At 37.4% G+C, this 18,857-nt stretch overlaps 1 protein-coding gene across 4 annotated transcripts in view; it reads left to right on the top strand.

Annotated features, from left to right (window-relative positions):
* The window catches only part of ANKRD44 (ankyrin repeat domain 44), a 344,812-nt gene that overhangs the window by 230,769 nt on the left and 95,186 nt on the right, over positions 1 to 18,857 (top strand). For 2 of the 4 annotated variants that reach the window (XM_056111738.1, XM_056111735.1), the window contains exons 10-14: positions 1,637 to 1,751; positions 12,005 to 12,087; positions 13,268 to 13,331; positions 15,284 to 15,352; positions 16,993 to 17,133. In XM_056111738.1, coding sequence (XP_055967713.1) covers positions 1,637 to 1,751; positions 12,005 to 12,087; positions 13,268 to 13,331; positions 15,284 to 15,352; positions 16,993 to 17,133 — 472 coding nt within the window. Of the gene's footprint in view, positions 1 to 1,636; positions 1,752 to 12,004; positions 12,088 to 13,213; positions 13,332 to 15,283; positions 15,353 to 16,992; positions 17,134 to 18,857 lie in introns of all 4 variants that reach the window. The other 2 variants (XM_056111737.1, XM_056111736.1) reach the window with 1 other exon arrangement.

Here is an 18,857-nt window from a genome sequence, read left to right as displayed (position 1 = left end):
CATGAGATAGACCCTTACCTGTTCATGCTTAGGTTTTGACCAGTACACATTTCCCAGTACCAGTATTCCAAATTTCCCTCCCATCACCCCCCATCCCACCTCTCTCCCCCTCTCTCTCTCCCTCTCTTTCTCCCTCCCTCCCTCCCTCCCTCCCTCCCTCCCTCCCTCCCTCTCTCTCTCTCTCTCTCTCTGTCTTTTTGGAAATTGTAGTTTGCAATATAGATACTGAAAGGTTGCCCTGAATATCACTTTCCCTACTTTTAATACCAAGTTCTTTACAATGTGATAATTTCCAACTATTATTGTCATACTTGTCTGTTCTCTAATTTATTTCTGAGTGGTTTTCATGCATATGGACAAATACATTGATCAATCATATGTTCATATGTATATATTTAAAAGGGAAAGAGAAAAGAAATGTAACAAAATTAGGAACTGGGGGGAAACAAACACAATAAGATGAAATATATCATTTACTTTGGACAAACTGGCAGGCTACCGAATGTAGCCTGCCCACACGGCAGAGTCTGGCAAACTCCCCATGGTGTACCCAATATGCCAAATACCAGTAACAATGATGGGTCTCATTCTCCTAAAGAGCCTTGAATATAATCTCAGGGCTAGGATGAAGGAGACATTACTGGGGCCTGCTCGAGGCAATCGACAATTAACAGGATGATTTGTGATTTGTGATTTGTGATATCATTTAAAGAACTGTGGATTATAAATGTATTTGTATTTTATATCTTTACTCATTTTAAAAGGTAAAGGTAAAGGCCCTCCTGTTGATCGTCGATTTGCTCGAGCGGGCCCAGTAACGTCTCCATTGGAGACTTTGTTGTTACTGTGTCTGGCATATCGAATACTCTCGGTAGCTTGCCGGGCTCTCCGAGAGGGGCGGAGGAATCGAACTCGGGTCGGCCATGTTGGCCGCGTGTAAGGCGAACGCCCTACCGCTGTGCTATTACTCATTTTAATCATCATATTTTAAACTAGACAATGAAACAACATAAAATCTTCCCAAATCCTTTGGTTCTTATCTCTTAGTATGAAGTCTACATGAGTCTTTAATTTAGCATGAAAAAATTAAAATGTAATGTTTTTGGTATTATATTTTATGGAATTTGATTGCATTTTTCAGTTGTGCAGCAATCTAGTTATGAATAAGGTGTAAGATCCTGAATGAAGATGTTTGGAAAGGTTTTTCAAAAGCATTTCTAATATTTTCCCACTTTGCACATTTAACAATACTTCCACACATCAGATGGAAACTTGTTCTCTTGAAAAGCATTCTTGGGGCAGGAACGATAGCACAGTGGGGAGGGCGTTTGCCTTGCACGCGGTCAACATGGGTTCAATCTCTGACATCCCATATGGTGCTCCAGCACTGCCAGGAGTGATTCCTTAGTGCAGAGCCAGGAGTAACCCCTGGGCATTACTGGGTGTGACCCAAAAAGAGAAAAAAAAGAGAGAGAGAGAGAAATTAAGAAAAAGAAAAGCATTCTTGTGCTTCAGAGCAGAAATATAGAGAGCAGAAAATAAATCAATATTTGGTCAACATGGGTGATTAACATAGAGAGTAATAACTGATCAGCTTGAATCCTTATGTTATTCTCAATTCAAATATCTCTTGCAGGTGGTGAAATTGACTGTGTGGATAAGGATGGAAACACTCCTCTCCATGTGGCAGCAAGATATGGTCATGAGCTTTTGATTAACACCTTAATAACCAGTGGAGCTGACACAGCAAAGTAGGTTACTAAAAATACAGTGGAATAATCTCCACTTGTGGGAATACTGCCAAAAGGATTCTGCTGTGTAGTACATAACACCCATTTATCCAGATTAAGGTGGATCTGAACCATTAAGCTAAACACAAATTAAATTTGAAATAAATTAAGTGACTTTCAGTGACTGATGCAAGGAAGAACTAGTGTTATTTTTCAGTTACTTCAAAAAGAGGTCTATTCCAGTGGTTTCAATTAAGGAGACTTAAACTTTATCCCTAATTCCCATTTCTAATGTTCTTCTGTTCTTTCCAGTGGTCAATGTTAGTTAAACAGGGAAAACTGAAATATTACTCAGAAAAATGAGAATTTATTCAGGGTGTTTGCTTAATTTTTGCAGTATGGTTATAGGATACAATTGATTAAATCTTCTATGGGAAAAGGGACTTTGTTTTAGATTTCTATTCAATAAGAATTTATAAAGCATGTGTGTGAATCAGTGACAATGTTTAGTTACTCTTTAAGAAGTAAGTTGCCTGATTAGTACCTTTAAGGAACTGATAATTTTGTTGAAAGGGCAGAAAGTGAACATGAGACTAAGAACTGTGAAAGATAGTACATAATTAAGTTCTAAAAGAAGCATAACTTTAATGATAAAAACCAATGGGATCTTGTGGTGCAGGGACTGAACCAAATCTCCTGCACACAAAGCATGCCCCGTAGCATTTGAGCCATCACCTTGGCAAATTGTGAAGAATGAGAATTTGAGAAGTCCAGGGGATGACAGATTTCCAAAAAAAGGAAGGAAAGCAGGAACAGAATACAAGAGCACAATTCTAGAAAGGCTTGGCCTGTCAGATGGTGTGTGAATGGGGTACTCCCCAGTGAGGTTCCTGGATTCTGATTCAAAAATTTGTGAACTGTGTGACTTTGAACTTCTTGCTTGGTTTCTCTGCCTTTCATGTTCAAAGAAATGTATTAATGTTTCCTGCACATAATTTTGTTCTGAGAATTTAAAGCCTTAATTACTGGTAAAGTTCTCATAGGTAAAGATGGGCATGGGTGTGAGATATATAAATACATCTGCTACGATTATTAAGGTAATCCATGTTAAAAGGTTTTTGAGCAGTCCCTGATAGTAAACTATAAATAAATGCTAATTATTATTTCATTACTTAGAAATATATAGTAGAACTAAATGAAAGACGGTTTTAAATGCTTAAATAGAAATTTAAACTTAATCACTGAGTCTGGGAGGAACCATAACTGAATTTTTAGGAGAAAAACAATATGAGTGCAGAATTTTATTAGGACTGCAAACTTACTTGTCAAGTGTTATGAAACAGAACTGAACATATTTTACTTGAGATATTGACTTGACAATAAGCCAGCAATTTAAGTGGTTGAGGGAAACTCTTGTGGGATAATGCTTGAAATCAAATATGTTGTAGACAAGGTATCCTGGACTTCAAGTGAATTACATGCCATACCATATGATGCTAGATTTGGTAGATTTATAGTGTATGATGGTTTGTTTTTCATTGATTTGTGGGCAACTAGTCTAGTGACAAAAATAAGATTCAATCAATACAATATTGTGAGGTTGATTTTGCTTCTTTTCTTTTTTTTTTTTTAAATAATGGAGGCTTTGGACCAGACTGTGGGAGCTATCAGAGAAACACTGAGCGCTCCAGAAGAAGTAGCAATTCTCTAAGAATAGATAGGAGTTTGCCAGGTTAAACAGAAATGAGGAGGTAGAAAGATGAGGGACGAGACAAGGAAAGACTTACAGAGAGAGGAAAAGGTATTTACAAAAGAAAATACATATGAATGTTCTGAAAGCATATTTCTATGACTGGGTTATCTCGGGTGTGGTACAGGGGTGGAAAGAAAAGAATTCCACTTCTTTAAGGACTTTATGGGATGTGGTCAGGAGTTGGATTCCATTCAAGACATTCAGAAGCTATCAAAGAATTATAAGTGGGTGTAGGTTAAATCGTGTCTAATGATCCCGTGTGTGTGTAAGAAAGATCACTCTGATAGCAGTCCAGACATATTGGAGGTGGTCCCAATTGAAAACATTTGGTAGCTTCTTGCAAACATCCAGGGAACAGAAGATGAGGGCTTGAGCTAAGGACTGGCAGAGGGCGTATGGAGGAAGAAAATGCAGGAAGGAGCAAGCTTTCAGAAGTATCCCGTTCAGGAGGCAAAAAACCTTTTTTTAATTGAGATGTTGCAAGTTTGAAGAAGTGAGTTACTTTTGTGGGAAAAATACTCTATTAGGATATGGGAGGTGGGGTTACATTTCTGACCTGGGTTTAGAGTTCCCAATCAGATCACAGCTACTCAAAATCAGAATATGTGCCCAATGAACAAAAGATAAAACCTCTAGGTACAAACCCACTTCACTGGTAATGTTTTCATAGTTTCAGTGGTAATTTTTTTCTCAGCTCTGGGTTGCTTTGATCCAACTTGAATAACTATGCATTTCTGATTTCCTTCCAGATTGGAATCAGTTGAGGGATAAAGCTAAATCAATTAAAACAGGGATCAATTAAAACTTCCAAACACCTGCACTTAATAAGCTCAAAATTTATTTCCTCATAACTATTTTGCTTTCAGTTTTTGCACCTTAGAAATGACATTATTGTTCTGATAGTCACTCCTTCTACTGGCTGTGATGTTGTCCTGGACACACTCCATCTGCTCCTGAGCCTGACGTTTTCTGTCTCTCTACATCATGATTGATATGGTAGTTCACATTTTGACAAAGCTAAGTCACATTTTTCATTGGAGGATGGACAGTTCTAGTGGCTAACGTGCTGACTTAAGAGTGGGAGTAGTGGGAGTAGAGCTTCTACAGTGACTTAAACAAAACAGTGGAAGAGCTGACGCACCTTTATTCAGTCTACTGCCAAACTTCATGCATATGGAGGATTCATTGGTCCTCTCTAGATTTAGACAGCATTTGCCTATTAAAATACAAGATTATTCTTTTCTAATTGGACCCTACAGAGCACTGTTATAAATACAAGCAGACACTAAAATTTGGCAGATGTTTATGGTGAAAAGTTGGTCATTCACAAAGCCAAAATAACCTTTATTGCTAGTGGGTTTAGATTACCATCAATAGGAAAAGACCATAGAGTATTGGAGAGATTGGACAGAGGGTGATGCTCTTGCTTTGCTTATGGCCAACCCTGGTTTGATCTGCAGAATCTCAGTTACCCAAACACCACCAGTAGTGACTCCCAAACACAGAGCTGAAAGTAGCACCTGAACACTGCTGTGTATGGCCTCAACCCTGCCCCAAATAAGTAAAATATTTGGAGACCTGCCAATAGCCAGATGTTTTTATCAAACTTCAGAAATGTGCAGACTAATATGAGAAAAGGTAGGAAAGTAGGAGAGGAGAAAGTAAAAGAGACTCTCAGAGGGAAGAACTTTCATGTACTAAAGCCTGGGGAATGATAGAGCAGGCTCCTGAAGCAAGAGGTATGGAGAGATATCAGTGAGGTTCTAGAATACACGTGGAGTAAGTAACAGTCAGATTCAGAAGGGGACTTGCTTTGCACATGATAATTTGATTGTATTTTAAAAGAACCATTGAAGATGTTTGTGGGTTGCAAGCAGTAAAAGTTATTTATACCTGATATGCATGCTATATATTTGGACACAGGTAAAATTAATAAATTGTTTTTTAGTGTTCATCATCTAGTAAGAATCATAAAATCATTTGATGATCAAAAATCATCATATGGGCGTCAGAAAGATAGTGTGGGCATGTAAGTGACTGACCCAGGTTCGATTCCTAGCATTCTCTGTGGTCCCCTATGCCTCCTGTGAGTGAAGCCTGAGCACAAATCTGGGATTATGCTCTGAGCATAGCTGAATGTAGCCCCTAAACAAATAAAAACCATCAAATATTTTTGTATAACCAACTCAGTGGACAAAAGTAAACGAAGTTTCCCTTCCTTTGGAAAGCTGTGAGATAATTCTTTCATACACCATTTTGAAATATAGAAGGGTAACAGAAAGGCTAACTGATCACAGTTCATTAAAAAAAAAAGAAATCAGAAACCTGAATTAAAGGTAACACCACTTGATTACAACTCCAAACTCACAATCTGCTGATGATTCAGAAAACTAATAATAATTGCAAGAGTAATAATAGTACTAGAAGGTTTGGTAAAGACTTACCATAAACCACTTGATCTTTTTCACACTTTCTATATACATTCTCTTAACTAGTCCTTAAAATTGCTCTATGATTGACACTGTTATTTTTATTTCCCTGGTGAGAGAGCCATTATATACTTGCTGAAGATCAAATAGCTAGCACATAGAACAAGGACTTAAACCCAAAGTTTTTGGCCTCACCACCTTAAATGAACCAGTGTTCATTACCATATGCCGCTAAGGAAAGACTCTAGAGATAACTGGATTTGGAAATCAGGGTCATGTTTTTTTTATGCCAAAGGAATGGCTTAATAGAGCTGATATTCTCTTGGCTCAAAAACCCTTTCCTCACCTCTGCTGGCTCTCAACAATTAATTCTGACCTCATTTATTCTGGATAAGTGGGCAGGAGGCACCAGCTAATAGCTGCCTTAGAAATAGCTAATACAAACATGTTCCATTAATTTTATGACTGGTCAAGTAAGTCTAGCCAGTCCACTGGAGTTAGTCTCTTCTTTCCTGTGATTTATACTTTGCTAAATATAGTGCTATTTGATATCTTTATTTCTTGATCTTTCTTAATGTATACTTGACAAAGGAAGAGTAATATTTTTATTTTATGAAGTTAGATCATAATTTTCCTGCTAAAGGTGTTATTACTGTGCTTTACAGTAGTACAAGACTAATTTTATTTGGGAATATGGATCATATCTGAAATGTGCAGAGATTCTGAATTCTATTTTATTTTCTTTCATGTCTTGGCCTGTTTGAACCAAATATGAAGCATATTCATGTTGAAATGCCAAAAGAACTTGAGTCTCAATAACCTACATTGAAATGATCTTATTATTATCTGTGGAATTAAAATGGTATATCAAATAGAAGAAAACTCATTGCTAGACTTTTTATTTTTTTTTAACTTTTTTTTATTGAATCACTGTGAGACAAACCCTAAAAAGCTGTTCATAATTGAATTTCAAACATACAGTATTCCAACTCCCATCCCTCCACCAGTGTACATTTCCCAGTACCATTGTCCCCAGGTTCTCTCCCATTATCCCCCTTCCCCAGCTCCCTGCTTTTTTTTATGGCAGGCTTGGCTCTTTCTCTCTCTCTGTCTCTCTTTGTCTCTGTCTCTGTCTCTGTCTCTCTCTGTCTCTCTGTCTCTCTCTCTCTCTCTCTCTCTCTCTCTGTTTGGGCATTGTGGTTTGCAGTATTAATACTGAAAGGTTATCAAGATTATCCCTTTAGGACTCTCCTTCACTGCTGGTGGGAATGCCGACTGGTTCAGCCCCTTTGGAAAACAGTATGGGCGATTCTCAAATAATTAGAAATTGAGCTACCATTTGACCCAGAAATACCACTCCTGGGATTATATCTCGGAGAGGCAAAAAGTATAGTTGAAATGACTTATGCACTTCTATGTTCATTGCCGCACTGTTCATAATAGCCAAAATCTGAAAAAAACCCGAATGCCCGAGAATAGATGACTGGTTAAAGAAACCGTGGTACATCTACACAATGAAGTACTATGCAGCTGTTAGAAAAGATGAAGTTATGAAATTTACATACAAGTGGTACTACATCGAAAGTATCATTCTAAGTGAAATGAGTCAAAAAGAGAGAGACAGACATAGAAAGATTGCATTCATCTGGGGATATAAAGTAACAAAATAAGAGACTAACATCCAAGAATAGTCGAGATAAGTATGAGGAGGTTCACTCCATGGCTTGAAGGCCAGCTGCACATGTTAGGGGAAAAGGCAGCTCAGATAGAGAAGGGAACACCAAGTAAAGGGTGTAGGGAGGATCCTCCCAGGATGGGAGATGCATGCTGAAAGTAGACTATAGACCGAACATGATTGCCACTCAATGCCTCTTTTGCAAACCTCAGCACCCAAAAGGAGAGAAAGAACAAAAGGGAATGCCCCGCCACTGAGGCGGGATGGGATGGGGGTTTGGGGGTGGGGGAGGTAGGAGGGATACTGGGATCATTGGTGGTGCTGAATGGGCACTGGTGAAGGAATGGGTACTCGATCATTGTATAACTGAAACCCGAGCACAAAAACTTGTAAGTCTACAACTGTACCTCATGGTGTTTCACTAATAAAAATTTAAAAAAAAAGAATATCCCTTTACCTACTTTTAACACTCAATTCTTATCCAGCATGATCATTCCCAGCTATTATTGTGCAAGACTTTTTAATATCATTCTCTCCTCTAGACTTTTAAGTGTCAGTGAAAAGAATGGAATAATTAGTGAATATAGACTGTGATGATTTATCTAAAAGCACTAATGTTAATGTGTATGCTTGACTAAAAATATTGATAAATTTTTAATATATTGTACTACTATTGCTCTTATACTATGTTTATACATTTTATGTTTTTACCAGTTAATTTCTTACAGTTGGATTCTTTTTGTAATATATTTGTTTGAATTTTTATGTAAAGATAACTAAAGTACATTTGTAATATATATCGTATATTTGTGTGAGGATATATGCATATATATAAGTATATGATTATATATGCGTATGTTTTGTGTGTGTGTTTGTGTGTGTGTGCGTGCCTATGTAAAGACTATGGAAGTCTCAAAGAAATCTTGAGAAATCCAGTACTTAATTCTTGCTATTTTACTTAAGGAAATTAAAACCATCCTAGAAAATATATTATGTGTTATCTTCATTTCAAATGCCCAGAGCTGCTTAATGATGTATTTTTGCCCTAAATTCTCCAAAGAGAGTGATCAGATTAAATCATAAATCACAACAAATCATCCTGTTATTCGTCGATTGCCTCGAGCAGGCCCCAGTAATGTCTCCTTCATCCTAGCCCTGAGATTATATTCAAGGCTCTTTAGGAGAATGAGACCCATCATTGTTACTGGTATTTGACATATTGGGTACGCCAAGGGGAGTTTGCCAGACTCTGCCCTGTGGGCAGGCTACATTCGGTAACCTGCCAGTTTGTCCAAAGTAGGAATGAGATAATAAGATGTCATAATAAGATGTTGCGGCCGCGCGGTTCCAGGATCTGATTTTTATAGTCTCTGAGTCTTGGCCGCTGATGGGATTACATGGTGCCAGGGGGCCAGTTGGTGGGTGTGACCCCCGCCTACTGGAATTTGGAGGATCTGGGTGGAGGATGCTCAGCCCAAATCCGAGTAGGCTTGGAGATCTCGGCCCCGGAACCCGCGTGACTTTGTCCCTCTGCCAGTACCTTCATGTGTGTGGAGAGTGGTCTCAGCATGGTGGTGGCTGGTCCTGGAGGTCTTTGGCTGCCGTAGCCCTGGTCGGGGCGGGGAGGAAAGCTCAACCCGCTCCCCTCCAAGGGGTCCTGGCGAGCGAGGACAGTCAGGCGCGGGGGCAGAAGACTGCACTCTTCTCTTCCAGGAACTGGTTTTTATAGTCTCTGAGTCTTGGCCGCTGATGGGATTACACGGCGCCAGGGGGTCAGTTGGTGGGCCTGATAGGGGGTCAGATTAAATAAAGTGACTGAAACTCTATCCAGTAGAGTTTCATTTATAACTTTTAATACTTGTTATTCATTTTTAAAAATTAGTATGCTTGACTGACATCAAGAGGGAAGAGTAATATAAATAGTATAAATATTTCTATTTATGCTATGTGGGTTCTCCCATCCCCCAAACCACTCCTTTCTTGAGCATCAAGATTGTCACAGATGCAATTGCTTTTCACGATTTTTTTTAAATGATGAGAGAGGCAATTACAAGCACTTCTCCTCCACATGACAATGCCTGGAAGACGGGCAAATTGCATCTTTTGATGGATGCCAGCTATTATATACACAGGGTTAGAAATCTCCATGTGGGGAGAGGGAAATGAACAAGGAAAGACTAAACAAAATCACCAACAAGTAGAAGTTTTCATGGAAAGAGAGAAGTGATTTATTGCTGGCTAAGTCAGATTCTGTAGACCACTGAATATCAACAAAAAATCTAAAATTCTCTATGCTTTGATACAATACTCATGATTTTTTGAGATAGTAAAGAAAAGCCATGTATTCAAGGCTGCAAATATAATTGTGAAGCATAGAATTTAAAAACAAGTCCCTTTGTACCAGAGAAAAAAATTCAGATAATTAATATTGCAGTATAAATGTATATAGTGTTTTTGCTTGTGTTATGCATAAAAGGATTTACAGAATCTGAAATCACCATTGAAATAAAATGAGATATGAGAAATGATCACATTAGAAATGGCTTATAAGTACCTAGGAATATCTGATTCTGCTGTTCTGAATGACAACTTAGCACAGAGTTTTGGGTTCATGGAGAAGTGAGGCCGCCAGTCTCTTAAGGATTTACCCTGGGAACTGCATGACAGTGTATTTGCCTAAAATGTCCTTTTGTAGATTCTTTCTGTAGTATCATTAGAAAAAAATACACTAGATTGCTGAAATATATGCAAAATGATATTTTTTTGTTTCTGTGTTTTTGTGTCTGGCATCCTTAGGATGGCTTATGTGTATTATATGTCTATTGAAGATGAATTTTCACCTGTAAAATTTTTAAAAATGAATAATAAGTATTAAAAGTTATAAATGAAACTCTACTAGATAGAGTTTCAGTTACTTTATTTAATCTGATCACTCTATTTGGAGAATTTAGGGCAAAAATACATCATTAAGCAGCTCTGGGCATTTGAAATGAAGATAACACATAATATATTTTCTAGGATGGTTTTAATTTCCTTAAATAAAATACCAAGAATTAAGTACTGGATTTCTCAAGATTTCTTTGAGACTTCCATAGTCTTTACATAGGCACGCACATACACACACACACACACACACACACAAAACATACGCATATATAATCATATACTTATATATATGCATATATTCTCACGCAAATATACGATATATATTACAAATGTACTTTAGTTATTTTTACATAAAAATTCAACAAATTTTGCTTTCTTTCTTACATCCGAAATGCTATTTTCAGTAATATAGTATTAATAGCTTTTCACAAAATGCTTGGCACACATTAGGCCAATATTTAGTACTTTTCTAATGAAAACATAAAATAGGCTGCTTTTAATTTATTAAGTTTTTAAAAATTAAATCACTGTAAGATAGACCCTTACAGATATGTTCATGTTTAGGTTTCAGTCATACAGTGTTCCAACACTCATCACTCCATCAGTGTACATTTCCCAGCGCCAGTGTCCCCAGTTTCCCTCCCATTATCCCCACTCCCAACCCCCAGCCTGCCTCTATGGCAGACACTTTTCTTCTCCCTTTACCTACTTTTACCACTCAGTTCTTGTCCAACGTGATCATTTCTAAATTGAGAATTTGTCTTACTATCTGTAGCACTTTGCATAGTATTTAATACTTTACTATGTTGAGTTGATAAAGAAATGACTTAAAATTGCTAAGGTGAAAGAAAATAAAAGAGAACTTAAATTTCCATGCAACAAATTATCCTTTATATGAAAAATTTTCTTTAAAATCTATATTTCTGTAGACCAGAAAGATAGTACAGGAGTTAAGGCACTTGCCTTGCATCCCACTGTCCCTGGTTCAAATCCTAGGTACTGCATACAGTCCCTTGAGTACCATTAAGGTCACTCCTGAGCACAGAGTCAGGAGTAGCTTCTGAGCATCATGACTGAGAATGGTCCCGAAACCCCACCCTCAAAAATAATAAAGTAAAATATAAATTTCTAGGGACTGAGGATGAGGCACAGGTGAGCATGGGCTTTTATATGAGAATCTGTAGATTCAATCCCTGGATTGCAAATATTTATATATATATATTATATATAATATATATATTATTGTGATCGATTTTAATGTTACACACTTATATATAACTACATATATTGTGATATAAATTTTTAACTATGATTCAGGCTCAGGATTTTGTTATTTAAGGTGGAAAGTAGGTACATAATTATTTGTTGAGTAGAAGAATTATAAAATCATTTATTGAGTAGAAGAATTGCTGATTTCAGCCACCTCGCATGGACTTAATTTTTATCAAAGACCTTTGAGAAAGATATCGTGCTTCTGCATATATCTTGAGATTTGTTGCCATGAGTCACTCTGTTTTTTTCTTCTCCTCAGATGTGGAATCCATAGCATGTTTCCCTTACATTTAGCTGCCCTAAATGCTCACTCTGACTGCTGCAGAAAGTTATTGTCTTCGGGTAAGTACCTCCATTAGCAGAGATGAGGCTTCATGTGTCCTGTCAACGTGCCTCATGGCTTCAGTGTCTGGTCAGAGTGAGTGGCTTCTTGTGCTTTGTGTCATCCATTCTCTGACTTTGCAAGATGAGTTGTGTCCACAGCTAGTTTTATGTGACAGCTCCCAGCAGTCCTTGCAGTTGGAGCTGTTTGAATGTCAGTGTTCCTGCAGCAAGAATGAGAGTCGCAATCAGTTTTTCAAGCTAAAGTGTGGGTGATCTGAACTGAGAGAGATAGACAAGGTTGCTCATTGTTTATAGAAAAGTTTGTCATAAAAGGAGAAAGCATCCTTGAGAATTAGAGCAGCGGCCTAAGATTTAATATTTTTTAACATCGCAAAGAGCTAAATTCCCCATATTTAATAGTTGGGAATGTCACATTCCTTTTCACTCCATAGATTCTGAAAAGTCACTACAATTGGTCTGTAACATGGTTTAACATAGGGTTTTTTTTTTTTTTAATGCGGGCCCATTTGGAACCAAGAAATATTTTTGGTTTGGAGCTTTGTTAATCTTCCTTATCACTGCTTCTGCCAACCTCCATGTATTAGAAAGTTCCTGGGCTTTCAGAGGTGATAGAAGCCTGCAAGGCAAAGATTATTTATGAATTAATTGAACAGATATCACAGAAGCTTTTTTTTAATTTAAAGTATTTTACCTTTGGTTGATTTGCTTTCACTGCTGTTGGCAGGTTTAAAAATAATCTCTGCATGAAAGCATGTTTCCCACATTGTGCAACAACTGAAAGCTAATAATGTACTAAAGAAAATACCTATTCCTGCATGTTAAGATCACTGCTCTGCCTTCCATGTTTTCTCCTTGTGTTCATCTGCCTGTCTATTGCCTTACTTATCTCAAACTGGTTTCATGAATTTCTATCCTGGGATTGAAATATGGGGCTGTGGTTCACCCAGGGCTGAATGTGAAAATAAATTCATCTTGGCTTCATGGTTCTCCCTATAAAATTGCCAAGCCTGAGCAGTTACCATTCGTTTCCATGACAACCTCTTTCTGACTACAATTGCTTGCATTCTGGTTTCTCTACTAACTGATTTTTCTGTCTCTGCAATGTTTCTTGTGGTTTAACTAGGACAAAAGTATAGCATAGTATCCTTGTTTAGTAATGAGCACGTGCTGTCTGCAGGCTTTGAAATAGACACCCCAGATAAATTTGGAAGAACGTGCCTTCATGCTGCTGCTGCAGGAGGGTGAGTCTTTTAGCAATTTTATTTACCACAATTTTTTTCTTTCCTGACTCAATTACTAATTCACCCTAATTTACTTAAGCATTCTGTGAGTCAAAAGCACTTTTTTTTTAGTTCACAGGAATCATTTCTATTGATACCAAATGTCATGATGTTGCATCTCCAGAGATTCAAGTTTTTGTTCTTCCATAGAAAAATTGTTAACCTGTTTCATGTAGAAACTAGGGGTTTTGTTTTTGTTTCCTTTTCTCCTGGTCTCTCTTTTAAATCTTAGTTCTTTAGCATATTGAATGTGTATCTACTTGATACAGTCTCATTCAAAGGAAATAATTTGAGATTTGTTTCAATCTGTGGGTGATAAGGGAGGGTATCTTAAGATTGAGTTGAATCTTGTTTATTTGTTGAATGTTTTGTTATTATTCCTAAACTTGCTTTTAAATCCTAATATGGAGTAAATGCGAGAAAGGGCCAAGAAAACCCAAATGATAAGTAGGGTATGATTTCATCCTTTCTCCTCTCCCCCCTTTTTGATTGATAAAGAGATTTTTTTCATCAGATACTCCATTTAAAATCAGTGGTTAAGACTTCAATTAATATGTTATCTATATAGGATCACACATGGACCAAACACAGCCACTCACATAGACATTGTTTGGATAAGATGTTGCTCCATAGTCAACTTTCTAGTCCTTAAGGAACAGCAACACTTCCCCCTTTCTCATCTGTATATCACCAAAGACATTGCCTATTTGTCAGAGTATGACTCCAAAAAATGGGGTGACTGTGATGTTTTGTGGGGACCTTTATTAGAATAGGTCCTTTTGAAGCCATATATATTCATATTCATAATTTTGTGTTATTTTTGAAAGAATCTTTCCCACTTCCCATCCTCAAATTGCTTGATCTTGATAAGTAACTTAAATCTGTCTCTGCCCTTGACCCTTTAATCCATTCAATAAGAAACAAATACTTTATGTCAGTGTTACACAACACACTGTGCTCTCAGGAAGTTTTTCTATTTCGTGACTGAAACAGACAGTTCTTTGAGGAAGGTTATAAAGGGTAAATGTAACGTGGGGAGAGCCCTGCTCAGGTCTGTCACTAATGAGATCATTTTTCTTATTTAAATGTTAATAAAGCAGTAAATCCTAGGCTGCTTTTTAGCATCCCCATTTTAGAACTAATAGATAATTGTCTCTTTCCATGCCTGTCTTTAAAAAATAATGTGGCTTGTATGGAAAGCAGCAACACATCCTTCTGAATTTATGTCTAAAACTTTTATCGAAATTTATTTTGGCTTCATGTCCTTCAATAGGAAAATTCACTTAGATGGGTTCCTTTCTCTCTACTAAGCATGATTTATTGCTTCTGCGAGTGACAAAAGCAGTTTTGGAAGATCGGTGGACTGCATTACATCATGTTTAGCTTTGGTTCTGCATATTTATTACTAGATTTCAAAGATAGGGTATTTGTTTTTATTTCGCATTAAGGAGAATCTGGGAAAAAATGTTTATTGTGGTGTATTTATTCTGCTGTATGAAAGGCAATACTCATCCACTCTGGCTCATTGTTTAAAGGTGACATGAAATTATTATAGGTTTGAGGGGTTGCCCCATAAACTCTTTATGGTTTTGAAAGATAATTTTGGGGTAAACAATGAGACTATCATTGAAAGATTTGGTTCTTTCATAGTTTTTGAACTCCATAGTCATGAAAATGTTCTGTTAAGTTCTTTAATGTATTGATTTATTAACTTTGAAAAAGGAAATTTTAGAAAATGTAGGTGCTTACCATGTGCCATTGTTCTGGTATGTTCAGGTTATTTTAATGTTAGCAGAATTGCAAGCTGGAGCTTCATTTCATTAGGCCTGTGCTCTGCAGAAAACAGCTCACTCTATTAGATAGCCCAGCAACTGACCCCTACCATCTTAATGATGTTTTCTCTGTCTTTCTAGTAATGTGGAATGTATAAAACTCTTGCAGAGCAGCGGAGCAGATTTCCATAAAAAGGACAAATGTGGGAGGTATGTAAACAGGGAACTCTGCTTTAAGTGCCTAAGTAAAAGAACTAGGGCCAGTCTGTCTGGAAATCACCTTGTGTTGAAATGGCCAGCAGTGTAACTAGCTTGGGGGATTCTGTCCTCAGAAGGAAATCCTTTTCCTAGTGAAAAGCGGGCACAAAAAGAAAAAGAAAAAGGAAGGATGGATGGATGGATGGAAGGAAGGAAAGAAGGAAAGAAAGAAAAAAGCATTTCTTCCCATAGCTTCTATTTAGGAGTGCCAGTTGTCTCTTCTTCATGTATTTAAAAAACCTTCCTTCTCCCCACTCCTTGTAGTTTTAAAAAATTCTGTTTGTAGCAGAGTAGACTACTTCAGCCCTCATTTGGGGGTGGAGAACTGCACCACACTCAGCGTCCTTAGCATTTACTCTTGACTCTGTGCTTAGGACATCACTCCTGGCAGTACTAGAGGGCCCATATGAGTGCCAGGGATCAAACCTGGGTTAGTCACTTGCGGGGCAAGTGTCTTATACCCCTGTACTATCTCTTCTACCTTTAACCCTTCAAATTCAGAATTGGTCACAAGAATTTTATTACATTTATTGAACTTTATTTATTGAAATTTATATACACTTTTAATATACATTTACATTTATTGAATTTTATTACATTTTATTTTATTACATTTATTGGACATCTCAACTTGGGGTAAACCTTAGGCATGTTTAAAATTTTAAACAACACATACACACAGCCACAATAGTCCCTTTGGCTGTTGGAATGAGTCATAGAACTTTTCTTTACCTTGTTAGTTCTTTGCACCAATCAAGCACAAACCCCTTGAGATTTGATTTGACTCCACTTGCAAATTTATCTAGTCTAGAATTCTAGGACTCTGATTCTTTGTTCATTGTTTCTTTTACTAAACTATATCCCTTCCCTTAAGAAGCTTTTAGTTGAGAGGAGAATATGAAAGAATAACAGTAGGTAGCATCAAGGCAGTAAGTGAAGAAAACTCGAGAGACCAGGACAGGAGCTATACAACCTCAGTAAAAGAGAGAACTTCTGGAAGTTAAAGGATATAAGGTTTTGATGGGTGGTAGTGACTCAAGAAGGGGCATTCATAGGGAAGAGAGAAATGTGAACACAAAAGGAAAAAAATCTCAAATCATTTTATTTGGAAAAAGTAATGGTTTGTGCTAGCTTGTGAAAGTCTTCAGTTCTAAGCTAAGGAATCAAGACTTTGTTCAATGGAAAGGACAAGATGTTTTATACAGGATTGTCATTCATAGGTATTGGGTCTCAGGAGACTCAGTTCTTCATTCATCCTGACCAGATTTCTAATGGTAGCTTTAATAGAGCAACGAATGCAAATAGGGATGGCATCAAAATCGTCCAAAAGAGCAGTAAAATAGACTGAGCCAGGACAAGCACTGGAAATGGAAATACACTATAAATCCATGGGTAGATAGCCTTTTGTGAAACAGTATCTTTGTTGTTTCAGGTCTAATTTAGAAAGTGGAAGCGAGGTTTATCCCTTGGCCTCCACACTTCTAAGAGCTAAAGAGATTTCCACACCCCCTAGGAATACAACTGTCAGCACTAATGCTATTGATGCTGTTTGTTTTTCAGACCAAATGAAGTAATTTCTGTTTATTTTTCAGAACCCCTTTGCACTATGCAGCTGCAAATTGTCATTTCCACTGTATTGAGACATTAGTGACCACAGGGGCTAATGTTAATGAAATAGATGACTGGGGACGGACAGCCTTACACTATGCCGCTGCATCAGACATGGATAGAAAGTAAGAACAGCCTTGCTTGGGCTTCCTCTGGGGGCAGGGGAAACTCTTTATTGTTGTCATCATATTACCATGAAGAAATTGTGAATGAACAAATATCCAATTTAAAGTTCTTTTTTAAAAAACGTAATGTGGAATTCATACCCAATTCCATCAGCTTAATCAATGCCCAAATAAATAACAGTACTCCTACAATAAAAAAAGAGAAATTGTGAATGAGGAGTCTCTCATCCAGACCCAATGAGGTTACAATTGCTTAATTTGTAACCCTGGTATTCCCATCCCACTCTCTTTATGTTCAATTGCTATCTGTCATCGCAAAATTACGTCTCGTTTCTGATCTTTGGGTGGAATGCCAAGTACAGCTGTAAAACCCAGGTTTTCCATTCATTTAGGATCTGTTTCAGTTAATTTCATCATATTCTGTAATTTTTCATTATTATCCTTTAAATGCTTGCTTTGCTAAATTTTCTATATATGTCAAAAATATCCATCTCCCTTAATTTCAGTTGCCTTTTAGTGCAACACTGATATGTATTAAATAGGCTCAAGTCTTTCCACCCTGGGAAATGAACCATATTTTAGGAACTAAAGAAGAGGAAGTGGGTCACTCTGGACATACCTAGATTCTAATTGGCTAGTAAAGGGGAAACAGAAATAAGTGAATCAGTTCAGACCCTAGATTGTTCTCAGAGGTTTATGGGTGAGGGTCTTCTTTACAGGAATTCATTTTTGTGACCATCTCTGAAGAACTCCGGTATTATTGGCCTCCCTGTATAGAATTGATTTCACATCAGAGATATTCTTTATTTAAATCCCTTTCAAATATTTTACATAGCAACCCACAGTAAGATATTCATGTCAGTGCTGGAGATGTGGCTCACCTGGGGAGTACCTGCCTCCTGCATATGTGAGTTCTTGGCTTGGACCCCAGCACCACACGCCCCTCCATTCCCACTGCCTTGATGGCTCCTGAGCACACTGGGCCCAAGCATTGCCATATGTGTCACCCAGAACAACAAAGAAATAAACCATTTTTTGTTGTTGTTTTTGGATCTGGTGGTGCTCATGGCTTTATCCTGAATCTCACTCAAGGACTGCTCCTGGTGTGGTTTTAGGGAACCATATGGAGTGCAGGGGAAATCAAACTTTGGTCTGCTATGGACAAGGCAAACTTGCTTGCCCCCCCAAATTAAAAAAAATGCATTATATATTAAATGGAAACAAAAATTTTTATGGAATTTTATCTACTCCCACTATAAGTGATGCATTTTATATTTTTATGTCACATACCAAAAAGACAAGACTTATGTCTGAAAACAGATAACTTGATTTTACAATTTAGTAGTAGGTTACAATCCATTTCTCCTTAGTTTAGAAAATAGTTTTTATGTCATAATGATATTGACACATTAGACATAGCCATGCAAGCTATTAATTCAGCAAACATTTATTAAGTACCTGATCTATGCCAGGAAATACCCTTTAAACTGGCACAAAGTGAGGGATCAAATAATCCCTAAGCGCTTGACATGGAATCATGGATGGTGATGAAGAGCTCTGACAGAGAAGAGGATATTAGAACCTCATGACTACATAAGTGAGATATGAACTGATCAGAGGCAATGTGGAATGTAATGGGGCTCAGAGAAGTTTAAGCTAAATTGCTTCCTTTTTACTTGGGGAGTTCAGGATATTCATGGGAGGGCAGAGATCTTGAATATTAT

The sequence above is a fragment of the Sorex fumeus genome, unplaced genomic scaffold (assembly GCF_029834395.1).
Source record: "Sorex fumeus unplaced genomic scaffold, SorFum_2.1 ptg000014l, whole genome shotgun sequence".
NCBI classification, from domain to species: domain Eukaryota; kingdom Metazoa; phylum Chordata; class Mammalia; order Eulipotyphla; family Soricidae; genus Sorex; species Sorex fumeus.
The sequence above is the reverse complement of the archived record's forward strand: the minus strand, read 5'-3'. Positions and strand labels throughout refer to the sequence as shown.